Source organism: Brassica napus, chromosome A9 (genome assembly GCF_020379485.1).
Source record: "Brassica napus cultivar Da-Ae chromosome A9, Da-Ae, whole genome shotgun sequence".
Classification (NCBI taxonomy): Eukaryota; Viridiplantae; Streptophyta; class Magnoliopsida; order Brassicales; family Brassicaceae; genus Brassica; species Brassica napus.
Genome location: NC_063442.1, coordinates 13,335,887 through 13,348,282, shown reverse-complemented (window position 1 = coordinate 13,348,282; position 12,396 = coordinate 13,335,887). Strand labels below are relative to the sequence as shown.

Genomic DNA, 12,396 nt, shown 5'->3' with positions numbered 1-12,396 from the left:
GTGGAACGTACGTATAGACAACTTTAGCGGATAACGCATCTAAAGACTACATTTTTCGTATGTGTTTAACAACGCTTATGTAAATTAAGATCCAACCAAATTATGATAAGGGAGACTTGCACACAACTCCCTAAGTATTTTCTCCCAATCACATACAGCTAAGGAATCTTTGAACATAATACAGAACCAAAGTTTGATGTTGGATATTTGGTAATGAGAAGTTTGATGTTGAGCCAAAGAAAAAAAAAAAATACAGAACCAAAGTTCACACCTAAGAATTTCACATGGCGTATCAATCTAGAACAAATTCTTGTAAATATTCTCTAAGTATTTGCAGTTAACACTTTTATCACCCAATTATCTAGTATGCAATTTAAACCTTATTTGTATATTGAATTCTATTGACTTTTACAGCAACAAACCTTGAAAAAGTCCAGATAAACAACTAAAATAGTATGGATTGCCATTTTTCTTTAAGTATTTTGCATTTGCCCGAGAATTTGATAAGTGAGACTTGGACCCACGCAAAAGGTCTCCGGTTCGATCGTTGGCAGCACCATTATTATGTCCTTTTTTTTTCCTTTACAGACCTAAAACAGCTCGTTCCTGCGTCAGACACACACTGCTCTACCTCTCTTTCTCTCTCTCCATCGTCAAATTCAAATTCTAAACCCATTTTTCACAAACCCCCCCATGTCTTTAAACCCATTTTAGTGCGTATAGAAAGAAAGTATCGATCTTTGTGCCTTTTGTTTGTGTCTTGAAATCGAAAAACTGAGTCTTTTGTGGGTGAGAGTTTATACATTCAGATTTACAAACTCGTTGTCTCAGTCCCGTATATATATGCTTTTCCTACTATCTTTTTGATGCATTCTGATCTCCTTCGTTGAAGAGTCTTACTTGATTTTACTCTCTAGCATTATTTGTTAAATGTATTTTTTTTCTTTCAGATATTGAAAGTGGGAAGTTGTAGCTTCTGAAAAATGGAACAAGGATCATGTTCTCAAGAAGATTGCTTCGACTTGTTGGCTCAGTTCGAGCATGTTCTTCAATCTGACCCTCTCATGTGAGCATCATCAAATCTTCTCCTACTTTTTTTGTCAACAACAAATCTTCTCCTATTTTTTTATTCTTCTTTAAAGATGATTTCAAGTTATGATCAGCGAATATTAATTTCATTCATTTCTTGTTGATGGGTTCTGTGATTTTAGATTTCATATAACTCTGACTAGATTCACATGAGAAGACGTATATATAAGTTTCTAGGCGTTTCTTGATTCATCTTAAACACATTCTTTCTGTTATGCTTCCTCTTACTTTGTTTTTTTTTTTATTTCTCTCTTTGAATTAAAGTGATGAAGTTGGGTTTATCCACCCCTCACAGTTCATAATGCTGGATAAAGAAGCAGGATCCTCCAGTGACGGAACCTCAACAAGTTTCTGGAATCAAGATCATAAACTTGGAATATCAACCGATATACTTATTCAATTATGTAAAGTTGCAAAACATGCTTTCCTGGCTGCATTTAAGGAGTACAAACGCCATGAAAACGCATGTGCTGAGTCCCTTACCAACAACATCTCATCAGGGGTCTCTTGTCCTACCCTTGAGAGCAAAGTCATGAAGCATAGCCAAGCTGCTTTGCTGTTAAGCTCAGATTTTGGAACTGCATGGAATGCCAGGTACTTAGAAAATGAATTTTAGTTATAATTTGGCTTGATTTGTTTCCTAATGTTTTTGCTTCTTGTCTATAGGAAGTTGATCTTGTCGAAACAAAAGCTACCCTTGGAGGCATTCACGGAAGAACTTCGTCTTTCTAGGCTCATTCTTTCAAACTCTCCAAAGAGCGAGCCAACATGGAGCCATAGGTCAGTCTTTTATGAAAGAACAAGAAACCTATCCATTAGAATCAGTGTTGCTCATAATATTTTGATTGTTATTGTAACAGAAGGTGGATAATTAAGATGATTTCTCGGAGTTCTTCCACGCAACAAGAGATTATCAACAAAGAGTCTGAGCTAGTGGAATCAATAGGCGAGGTTAAAATCAGTTCTTGGTTTTATGCCCCTATATAATGAAGGTTCATGATGAAATAAATATGGTAACTGGCTCCTAATCAATTACTATCTCTTTGCAGAGATCAAAGATGAACTATCGTGCATGGTATCACCGTTGCTGGTTGGTTTCGGTTTCCTACATGACAATCGAGCAGGTAAAATCATTTTCTTCAGATTTTCCAGATCTTTTTTGAACATATATGGTTTTTGTTTCAGGTGATACAAGAGTTGAAGAAATCTAAAAGATGGGCAGGGCTGCATGTAGCTGATAGTTCTTGCTTCCATTATCGCAGAGTAAGACCCGCTTTTATAACTATTACAATATACATGAATGTAGTAACAAAGTGCTCACGAACTTAATCCAAATCATGTTTGGTCTTTGGAAGTATAAAAGTACACAACGAACATTCTCTATACAATCTGGTCAAGTTTTCCATGTAGCTCACAGCCAAAAAAAATTTTGAATTATATTTTCTGCGTTAATGAGCAGCGGCTGATGCTCAGGGTTTTGGAGGCACTTAAGGTGAAAGGAAGCAATGCTAATGATAAAACTGAGGCACATAAAATCTTGATGGTACGCTTTGTCTCTCTTAGTTTTCATTTTTTTTTTTTTGCTGAAAATGAAAGAAGCTCTGAAAACAAACCTCTTTGCAATAAATGTGATAGGAAGAGCTTGATTGGAACAAAGAGTTGTTAAAACTTTACTTGGGACGAGAGGTATATGATCATCTTTGATCTTCCATAAAAAAAACAAATATAGTCTAGACTATAGAGATGAGCAACAATTTCTTTTATCTGTGTGATCAAGAACGACTTATTTGAGCTGTTGCACTTTTGGTTTCAGGCACTATGGCTTCACAGGAGGTTTCTCTCTCTTAATTGGATAATGTATTTCTGCCGCAATCAGTTATCTGAAACCGGAGAGAGTATCTTCACGAATGAAGAAACTGGCATCTTCATTGGTAATGAGATCCATCTTCTAGAATCTTCTATGACCGTTCCTGATAACAAGTTTGAAGATTTCCAAGCTCAAGCGCTGCATGCTTCTGTCTACATGCTTTGGCTAACAAAGGTTAGTATTGATCTCTACTTGTCCAAATAGACTTGGAGAGTTTTTTTTTCTTCTGGTGGTTATTTTCCTCGCAAATCATCTGATGATTCATTTGATTTCTTATTTATGAGCCAGCATATTCCAGAATTGTGGAGAATGCTTGAAGAGAAGCTTGGAACAGAGAAACTCAAATGTGTACTGAACACACTTGATCAAGAGAGACCCTCCTTGCTTTTGCACCAGATAGATATTTTTTGCAGCTAAACAATAACAACGATTTAATGACTGATGTTGTTGTGATACTGTGAGGGACTCTCAATATAGTACATTTCATATTGATTTATTTACTGGAATTAAAAGTTTTCCTTTGTTTTACAGCGAAAAAAAGTATGTTTGATAACTTTGATGTCCACATAAACATAAAACATGTGTTTGTTGCAAGTGGTCACCATGCAACAGTGCTCTATTGCCCCAGCGGTCAGCGCGCGCACACACCGACTCTGATAGTTACCCCATCTGAAATCCATAAGAACTAAAAGTGGTGGTTATTACTACGAAGGCCTTTCTTACCAAGCACCTTTCATCATTCTTGATCTCATCAATCTCTGATAGATCGAGATCAACTACAGGGGGGAAGAAACAGGTTTGGTTGTGCGATGATCGCCTGAGCTTTACTACAAAATTGCTAAATCAAGCAAGATCTATGGCTTCCCTGAAGGAACCTGCCCGAGTGTTGGAGTCGGAGTTCATTTTAGTGAAGGAGGGTTTGGTGTAATGATGGGGAAACACGGTTTAGCTCCATATAACGTTTTCGACGCGCGTTTTGTAGACGCAAACGGAAGAATCTACAAGCGGTAGCCGGTAGGAGAGAAATGGGAGAACGTTTGTTCTGAGGGATTAGAGGAGGGGGAGCAGCTAGCTTTGGTGTTTTACTTTGATGGAAAGTGAAGTTAGTTAGGGTTCCAGAGAAGTTTACTTGCTACTAGAGTTGTCAAATGGTCGGGCCGTCCATGGGCTTGACCAGTCCAAACTGTGATGGGCGGTTCATGGGCTTGACCAAATAACAAATGGTCCAATTGGGCGTAAAACCGTTTTCACCCGTGGACAATTTGGTCCTGTCCGAATGGGCTCTGGGCGGCCCAAACCATTAAAAAATTAGGGTTTTTTAGTTGTCAAGTGTTGGTTGAGAGCTCATGAAGATTCAGAGGATCGAGTTATCTGTCAAATGGTGAAAGCCATGAAGGAGAAGTTCAACAAATATTGGGAAGAGTTCAGTGACATATTAGCAATTGCGGCAGTACTTGATCCTCGACTGAAGCTTGCGTTTTTAGAGTATTGTTACAATATTCTAGATCCTGACACTGCCAAATTGAACGTGGAGTATATTCGTGAGAAGATGGTCAAGCTTTACGGAGCATATAAGAAAGACACAAGCATCACTAGAGCATCTACTTCACATGCTCCTCGACACAGCATCCCTTCAGGATATGATGTAAGTTTATCTCTTTATGATTCTTGTTTTAGTGCTTACTGTTGTTGAGCAGCTCAACTTGAGCTGATGTTTTAGCCTTTTAGACACGTTCCTTTTAAACAGTTTCAGACTCTGATCATTTCTTTGTTGTTGTTTACAGGGCTTTTATGCTTACTGCTCTCAAAAGACGGGTGGTAGTGGGAAATCAGCATTAGACACATACTTGAGCGAGCCAGTGGTTGATATTGACAGCTTTAGAAGTTTGGATGCTGTGTCATACTGGAAGGACAATGCAAGCCGCTTCAAAGAGTTGTCTTCAATGGCTTGCGATGTGCTCAGTATCCCTATCACAACAGTGGCGTCGGAATCATCCTTTAGCATCGGTAGCCGAGTCCTCAACAAGTATAGAAGCTGTCTACTACCCACAAATGTTCAAGCTTTGATCTGCGCGAGGAACTGGTTCCGTGGCTTTCAAGAAATTGGTGATGAGATTGAGTTTACTTCTTAGAAAGAGAAAAGAGGTATGATTATGTTTGCTCTCCCATCTTTAAGTTTGGATTGTTTCCTATTTAGCTGAATCAAACTGAGTGCTAAATACTTTGAAACTGAGTGATAACTCTCATAGCACTGTTTTTTGATGATTTGCTTTAGAACTGATAGTTTCTTTGATGATGTATTTGCTTTAAGTCAACTGATCACGAATGATAGTTTAGACACATTAGTTTCTTGTACATCCGTAATACTAGGTTAGGTTCTGATGAAATGGAAGCAGTTTGTTTGTTGTACTTGTTGATGTTGTTCTCGGTTCTTGTTTATGAAACTGATAAAAGTAACTTTCTTGTGTGAGTAAGATCTGATTTGTTTCTTCATTCACTGTGAGCAGTTGATTCTCTTCACCTTTCCTTCAGAGACCATAAACCAAGAGCTACTTTAGAAGAACGGTTCCAATGACGATCAAGAAACACTAAGTCAACACATTATGTTTGAGACTTTGTTATCTTTTGAGACTTTATTATATTTGATACTGTGAGTTTGAGACTTTGTTAATTGTTATGTTTGAGTTACAGACTTTGTTATGTTTGAAACATTAAGCACAAATAAATTTGAAACATTACTTGTTTTACAAAAAATGATATTTACAAATTTTATAAAATTTAATTAAACACAAATAAATAAATTATGGATTTTGTGAAATTTATATAAGTACAAATAAATAAATTATGGATTTTGTGAAATTTATATAAATATAAAAATTATTATGAATAATATGAATGTGAAACATATAACTTAAATACAAATACATATTAATGGGTGTCCATGGGCTAGACCATTTGGACATGGTTTTTATTGGTCTTGGGCATTTTTTGGACCATTGTCCAATATGGACCACCCAATATTGCCCATAACTGAAATGGTCCATATGGTCATGTCCAAATGGGCTCTGGACGGCCCATTTGACAGTTCTACTTGCTACACAAGGTAGCTACAGGTAACACAAAACATGATGAGAATCGTTCATAGAAACACTGATCCGACCAATTTGTTTCAGAATTGAGCAGATTGGTCCTCCTTTTACTGTGTAAGATTCCAATGTTTGTTTGAGCTCTTGTTATGGTATTTTTGGCTCTATAGATCTTATTTAATTTATAGGCCTTTCGAGTCGTTTTCGATTGCATTAAACCCATCTTTTTATGATCATTGTTAAACTATTATGTGTATAGGAATCTTGCCACAAGTTAGATGCTCACACTTTATCTGCGTCCCCCTTATGGAAGAAACATCTATAGTAAAAGAACGAATTATGAGCTAGTGGCTACTTTATTAGACATACATTGATCAGTATTTTTAATCACGTCCGACAAAGTTCATATTCACGCATGCATGGGCTATTATGTTGGTTTTACTTGTGTATTAATCTTTTGACTTATTCGTATTACTTTTTTTTGTGCAACACTTATTCGTATCACTAAATCACTAATCCTAGCGCTAACTAGTAGTATAGTAGATAAAACAAATCTAATATCGTAATTCCACTGGTTAGAGACGTTAGACGAAGTTTGTCTACTCTGACTTACAGTTGATTTTGTTCAGCCGGCCAGTAAGAATAGATCGTATGCTTGTGCACCACTTAAATATCTATTTTCTATTTCAGATATTTCTGAAATCATTTATTTTTATGCATATGCACCACTTTAATTAATATCTTAAAAAGACCCTGATATTAATAGGCAGAGAAGAAAAATAAATAAATAAATAAATAAACAAATAAATTACAATATACTAGATGTACACTTATGTAGCACAAATATTAGTTTTTGATTTTCAATACTGTTAGTTAAAATTTGACACATTCTTACAGGCAACTTGCATATTTTGAGGTATATAATATTTATTTAATTATAAAATTGTTTTATATGACTAAAACTTAGTGGTAAACATGATAAACAAAAAACAACAACCAAAAACAATAAAATAACCACCCCCAACAATGGAGGTTTGGCCACTAAGTTATTTTGATATAAGTAAAGATCGTCGAATCAAAACCAAAGACACTCTTTATCCGACACTTATACAGTCGTATTTCATTATTTTTTATTTAATCTTTACAGTAAACAAATATTCACCTTTTCCAAAAGCATGATTTGATTTCTTTGTCTAATATATTTTGCACTAATCATCTTGTTGTGACCTTGTAAAGGTGATTTTACAATCTACTAGTATATTTTAATTTATAAGTGTCTTAGTTATATTATTTTAATATCATTCATGATTACACATATATAATGATACCTAAAAACAAAGTTAACTAGCTATTCCAAGTGCAATACCTAGATTTTGATTGATATTGACTATATAATATATTTGATCACATATATCATTAAAAGTCCTAAATACTATATCATCAACAACCAAAAAAACCCCATCTCTTACCATATTAGATTTTGAAATAATCATTAAAATTTTACACTTACCAGAACACAAAACAATTTGGTTCAACACAAGCTCAACCTAACAATTTTCTTGGCTGGCAATTTAATTGGTTACGTTTTCCATTAACAATTCCAATGCTATTGCCACATAAGCAAAATTGTCATATTGACGCGTTAATACTGTCACATAAGTCTACTATTCTTTTTGAGGAAAGTTTCTACTACATATCCTAGTGCTATTCTGGTTAAAGTTGAAACCTAATTGGCTTTCACTTACCTACTACAAGCACTTCCACATTAATACTAATAATACATTGCCTAACCATTTCTTTGTGTTAATAGCTTAATATATATTCTGGAGCAGCACTTGGACCACTTACCACCATTACAAATTTATCTGGACAATAACTTTGATTATTTTAAAAAACTTTTTTTTTGTTTACCTGCACTTGTGATGATTATATAGTTATCGGTTTTTTCTTACATAAATTAGTTTTAAATATAGGACATTTTGTTTTTCCTTTTCTTTCAGTTCTGTTAAATATAAATATGAGCGCGCAAAATTCCGGGAATGTCATTTTATTTTTACTTTTAAAATTACGTTTAGGGGTCAACCAAAAACAAATTAAATACGTAAATTGGGTTCAACTGAAAAATATTATTTCGAACTATTAAACTCTCGGTGGTAAACTTAACATAAGAAATGTACAGGAACCAGTACCACCATTGATCAATGATTATTACCACACCTATTCTTCTATATTTGCAAGAGAAAAAAAGAAAGAATTTTATATGCAAAGACCAGACTTTTTTACTGCTCCGAATCCGAGATACAGACAGGATAGTGTCAAACCAATAGCTACGACCTTTCCACTTAACAGACCAGTAAGCACGATCACGATCACAACGATCCCATTCATGTTATCTCCTCTTGATTCTATCAATGGTTGACTAGACTTCACCTCGTCTTCTCTCTCTGACTCGATTATCTCTGAATTATCCTCAGAAACCAAGCTTGACACATCAGTCAAAGTCTCTTCTTTGATCTTCATAGTTTTATTCTTTTTCTTGTAACTCCTCAACTTCTTCAGAATCTTCGATTTCAGCTTCGAACTTTTGCTTGTAGACTTCTCGTCCGGCAACAACAGATCACGAATCCTTAAGATTTTCGAATTGGAGTCCTCTGTTACAGCTATAGGCGATGTTGGAACTCCATTTTCATCCCTCGAATCATCGCAAGTTTCGATCTTTTCGCAGACGACTCCTGACTTTTCTTTCCGCGCGTCGCTGTTGCAGAGCTTAAAGCGCGTGAGCACACGCGCAGCTACGGTCTCTGTTAAGAGGAGCGCTAAAGCGGAGAGAGTGATTGCCATAGTGAGCTTCTTCTTCGTGCTGAAGGCGAGCACCGCCGCTATAAACACCTTCAGCGCCATCAAAACGAACGCACCGCAAACGTTATTGTCACTTGTTGTGCGCTTATTATGATGCTCCGCCGTTAGTCCACCGTCGACGAAACGAACGTTCTCGATATCACTCCGGACGGGCTTTTCTAGAATCGCGTTTGTAGTAACTGGCAAAGAAGCGTTTGGAGCGGTCTGAATCTGGCGCAGGATGCGTGTGGTTCTAGAGGAGGATTTTTTGAGGCGATCGCGGTTTTTGACGAAGAGGTGGATGAGAGAAGTTGGGAAGCCGGTTTCAACGACCATGATCCCGCCGCGTTTCGGGGAGTGTTGGAGTTCCGACATGAATCTCGAGAGCCGACCAGTTTTCTGTTTGTTCCATCGTAGAGACATGGCGATGTACGGAAAAGAGAAAACTGAAAAAGGAAAGACTTTTAGGATTTTAGTGCGTCTTCTTTCGAAGACTTGGGGAGTTTGGGATTTGGTAGAAGAGACTGATGAGATTTTGTTGACGAGTTGAAACTATTAATACACATGGAAATGAGGAGTGGTGCGCAGAAAGTGAAGACGAGAGACCGCTTTTTCTTTAGGGAAAATTAAAATACGAGTAGCTTAATGATGAGTATAACTGGAGAGAAGACGGAAAGAGAGGAATATAATTTTGTATTTTTTTTTTTTTTTTTTTTTTTTTTTTTTTTTTTTTTTGCTAACCGAGTATCCTGGCCCCACCGAGGTGGTCCAGACTAGAGACCGAAGTGAGCAAGGACGCTGCCAGGGCGTCACCATGTGGCTCACCGTGTAACGGTCTTCGGTCTCGGATGCTGCAGCCCATATGTAAATTCCGCAGTGGCCAAGGCTCGAACCCAGGGGCGGGCACTCCAGCTGGAGCTCCTATACCACTAGACCAAAGCAACTTGGTTGAATATAATTTTGTATTAGAAAGTTATAATCAAAATGATACCCCCTCTCTTCTAAAATGTACAATGCTTAAATGATTTTTATGATTTAATGTTTAAGATGTTTTCATAACTTTACATACATTTTAATTTTTTTGTCACTAACTTTTTTTCTGAAATTAAAAGACGTTTAAAACTGTGAAAAGTGAAAGCTATAGTATTAAAATTGAAAAGATGGACATATAATTTATATTTTTAATTTGGATCGGAATCAGTAGTTCTCCATCTACTGTATGTTTTTTTGTTTAATTATGTATTCAACAGTATAATCTAACCTATACTAAAAGGGGAATATGGTGCAAGGAGAGGCCCTCCACGTCGACAATTAAATTCGACCAATAGGAACATTTTAATCCGCCATGTCAGCTTCGCTGAGTTAAATACATTGAAACTGCGGTTTTTATATGGGCTTTAAAAATTTGCTGTGGCCCAGATTAAACATTACACCTAAACCTATTTTCACTCCGGAACGTCATCGAAAGATGTTTCTTCCACTTGGTCGCCACCGATCATTTCCTCTGTAATTGCCGTTACAGCTGTCCTTACTTCATCAATCAATGATGTTCTTTACTCAGTCCTTTATTGTTTTGATCAACCTCCTGATGCTTCTTCATCCTCCAAATCCAGATGTTTCATGTTTCTTTCAACCACTTGCTATAAATTTAGAGCCATACACATGAACCCTCACTACCCAAACCAAGTACTCTGCAGTTCTTACTTTTCTATTCACCTTTTCCGTCATGGCTAATCTCGATTTAGTCGTCCTCCTTGACATTCGACAATCTGCATATTTGCCATTTTCTCAAGAGGTTGTCTGGAGACTCATCATGTACTGGGATTATTAGGTTTTTCAAATATCCCTTGCCTGTTCAATAGCTATTAATCTCGATACCAAGAGTTTCTTGCGGATAAAAAGGATAATTAGTTAACTTCCTTTTGGATTTTTAAAACTGTTATCATTCTCGGCAATTCAATTTTTATTTTCCATTTCTCCGTCATGTTTGATTCCTCTTATGAGTTTTTGGTAATCAACAAACTCCCAAGCTGATTCTTTCTAAATATGTAGTAAAATCTATCATCTTAATTTGTTGGTTACATAATTTTACTTTTGTTTTGGCGTTCACTCTAATGATTGTTATTGTTGAATTAACTTGATTTTAGTTGATCGTCCCAAGTTCTGATTGGATCGCCTCCAAGGAAAAAAACTCAGGTTTGCTAATAACGGACATGTTTCTTTGTTAATATTGTAATCCGTCATCTCTTTCATCACGTGATCTTAGTTGGTTCTTTCTGATTGTTTCATGACTTTTCTACTTTGGCTTATAGAAACTCATATTCAGGAGATGGAGGAGGAACTTAAGCTTCTCAAGAATCACTCTCAACCAAATATATTTGTAAGTAATAAAAGCTTTTTGTATTCACTGTTTGGTACACCCACTACGTCTTTGTTCTTTTATAACTCTTTCATTCAAAGCTTTGTTTTCACGATCTCCCTGTTTTGTAAGGCATGGCTACTTGAAACTGATTGTTTAAAATCTTGATTTTGAGCTTTTGGATGAAGAAGGGAAGTGGGAAGAAATGTTGGCTGTTATTAGCGAGGAAGCTGGAGCATTAGCCACGGCTGATGGGAACCAAGAGCTTAAACTCAAGTGTTTCTAAACTACTGTTGTTCAGGACTTTTGTAAGGTAAAGAATACATCTTTGCTCGCGAGTTGATATTTTATTTCTATCTCTGATCGTTTAATTTTGGAAATTTTACGACTTTGATTAAGTGTTTATCTATTTGGTCTTCTCTTTAGCATTATTCCTATGAATAGTCTGCATCTACAGAAGTGGATTTTGAAATGCGATGTAGGTTTGATTTATCACAAGTATTTGTTAGTCTCAGATTCATCTTTACAGAGTTCAGATTCATCTTTACAGAGTGATTGTTTAAAAAAATGCATCTGTTGCAGTGGAAGTGGTTATCTAAGATGGTAAGAAGAAAAAGAAAGGAAGAAGACTAAGGAAGAAGATGAAGAACAATGAAAAGCGGGTGCTTGGGTAAAGGAGGAGAACTCAACAGTCAAAGAAGGTTGTGCTTGGACATTTGAGGTGTCGAAAGGGAAGAAATCTCAATTATTTATCGTGTCTGGAGGGATTGTGATTTCGAGACCGAACTCTGTTTTTTGTTTTCTTTGCTGGTTGATGAGGAAGAAAAACATTCAAAGATTTCGTTTGATATACTAAGCGTTTCAGAATCGATATTGTTCAAAAAGTAAATTTAAGATCAGACTTCTTAAACAAAGTGATTTCAAGCAAGTATATTTTCTGATTTTCATCCCAGGATTCTCATGTTCTATATACCAAAATTTTTAAAGTATCCAATCTCCTTATATTCAGAACATCAGAAGCAGAGTATACGTTCTTACACATTGACATTAGGCTGATAACATCATACAACAACCTATTCTATTTTTTTTTTTTTTCAAATGCAAGCGGTACTGAATTCACATAAAAAGTCACTGAATTCGTTAGATGCATGAGCTAT

At 36.1% G+C, this 12,396-nt stretch overlaps 3 protein-coding genes across 5 annotated transcripts; 2 read left to right on the top strand and 1 right to left on the bottom strand.

Moving 5' to 3' along the window:
• The first annotated feature begins 807 nt into the window (after window positions 1-807).
• LOC111200973 (protein prenyltransferase alpha subunit repeat-containing protein 1) lies at window positions 808-3,496 on the top strand. Of its 3 annotated transcripts, none has more exons than XM_048740047.1 (10): window positions 808-1,066; window positions 1,354-1,683; window positions 1,756-1,869; window positions 1,950-2,040; window positions 2,139-2,213; window positions 2,275-2,352; window positions 2,549-2,632; window positions 2,725-2,775; window positions 2,903-3,130; window positions 3,241-3,496. In XM_048740047.1, the coding sequence occupies exons 1-10, from the start codon at window positions 984-986 to the stop codon at window positions 3,271-3,273; spliced, it is 1,167 nt and encodes a 388-aa protein (XP_048596004.1). In that variant the 5' UTR covers window positions 808-983; the 3' UTR covers window positions 3,274-3,496. The 3 variants fall into 3 exon arrangements, with proteins under 3 accessions (XP_048596004.1, XP_048596003.1, XP_022548400.2); XM_048740046.1 differs by having other exon boundaries at window positions 816-1,066; window positions 3,245-3,496; XM_022692679.2 differs by having other exon boundaries at window positions 917-1,066; window positions 1,385-1,683; window positions 3,245-3,496.
• An 834-nt stretch (window positions 3,497-4,330) lies between these two features.
• On the top strand, window positions 4,331-5,694 carry LOC125577916 (zinc finger BED domain-containing protein DAYSLEEPER-like). Its single transcript, XM_048740043.1, has 3 exons — window positions 4,331-4,601; window positions 4,741-5,101; window positions 5,464-5,694. The coding sequence occupies exons 1-2, from the start codon at window positions 4,335-4,337 to the stop codon at window positions 5,086-5,088; spliced, it is 615 nt and encodes a 204-aa protein (XP_048596000.1). The 5' UTR covers window positions 4,331-4,334; the 3' UTR covers window positions 5,089-5,101; window positions 5,464-5,694.
• Window positions 5,695-8,140: 2,446 nt separating this feature from the next.
• On the bottom strand, window positions 8,141-9,557 carry LOC111200974. The gene has a single exon (XM_022692680.2). It carries the CDS (start codon window positions 9,301-9,303, stop codon window positions 8,299-8,301), a length of 1,005 nt encoding a protein of 334 aa, XP_022548401.2. The 5' UTR covers window positions 9,304-9,557; the 3' UTR covers window positions 8,141-8,298.
• Window positions 9,558-12,396: the final 2,839 nt, after the last annotated feature.

Excerpts from the sequence above, each read along its gene's own strand:
- LOC111200973 (XM_048740046.1), top strand. The coding sequence starts at position 984 with ATGGAACAAGGATCATGTTCTCAAGAAGATTGCTTCGACTTGTTGGCT. Across the intron at positions 2,633-2,724 it reads AGGCACATAAAATCTTGATG|GAAGAGCTTGATTGGAACAA; the intron begins GTACGCTTTGTC and ends TAAATGTGATAG. Across the intron at positions 2,776-2,902 it reads AACTTTACTTGGGACGAGAG|GCACTATGGCTTCACAGGAG; the intron begins GTATATGATCAT and ends TTTTGGTTTCAG.
- LOC125577916 (XM_048740043.1), top strand. The coding sequence starts at position 4,335 with ATGGTGAAAGCCATGAAGGAGAAGTTCAACAAATATTGGGAAGAGTTC. Across the intron at positions 4,602-4,740 it reads GCATCCCTTCAGGATATGAT|GGCTTTTATGCTTACTGCTC; the intron begins GTAAGTTTATCT and ends TGTTGTTTACAG.
- LOC111200974 (XM_022692680.2), bottom strand. The coding sequence starts at position 9,303 with ATGTCTCTACGATGGAACAAACAGAAAACTGGTCGGCTCTCGAGATTC.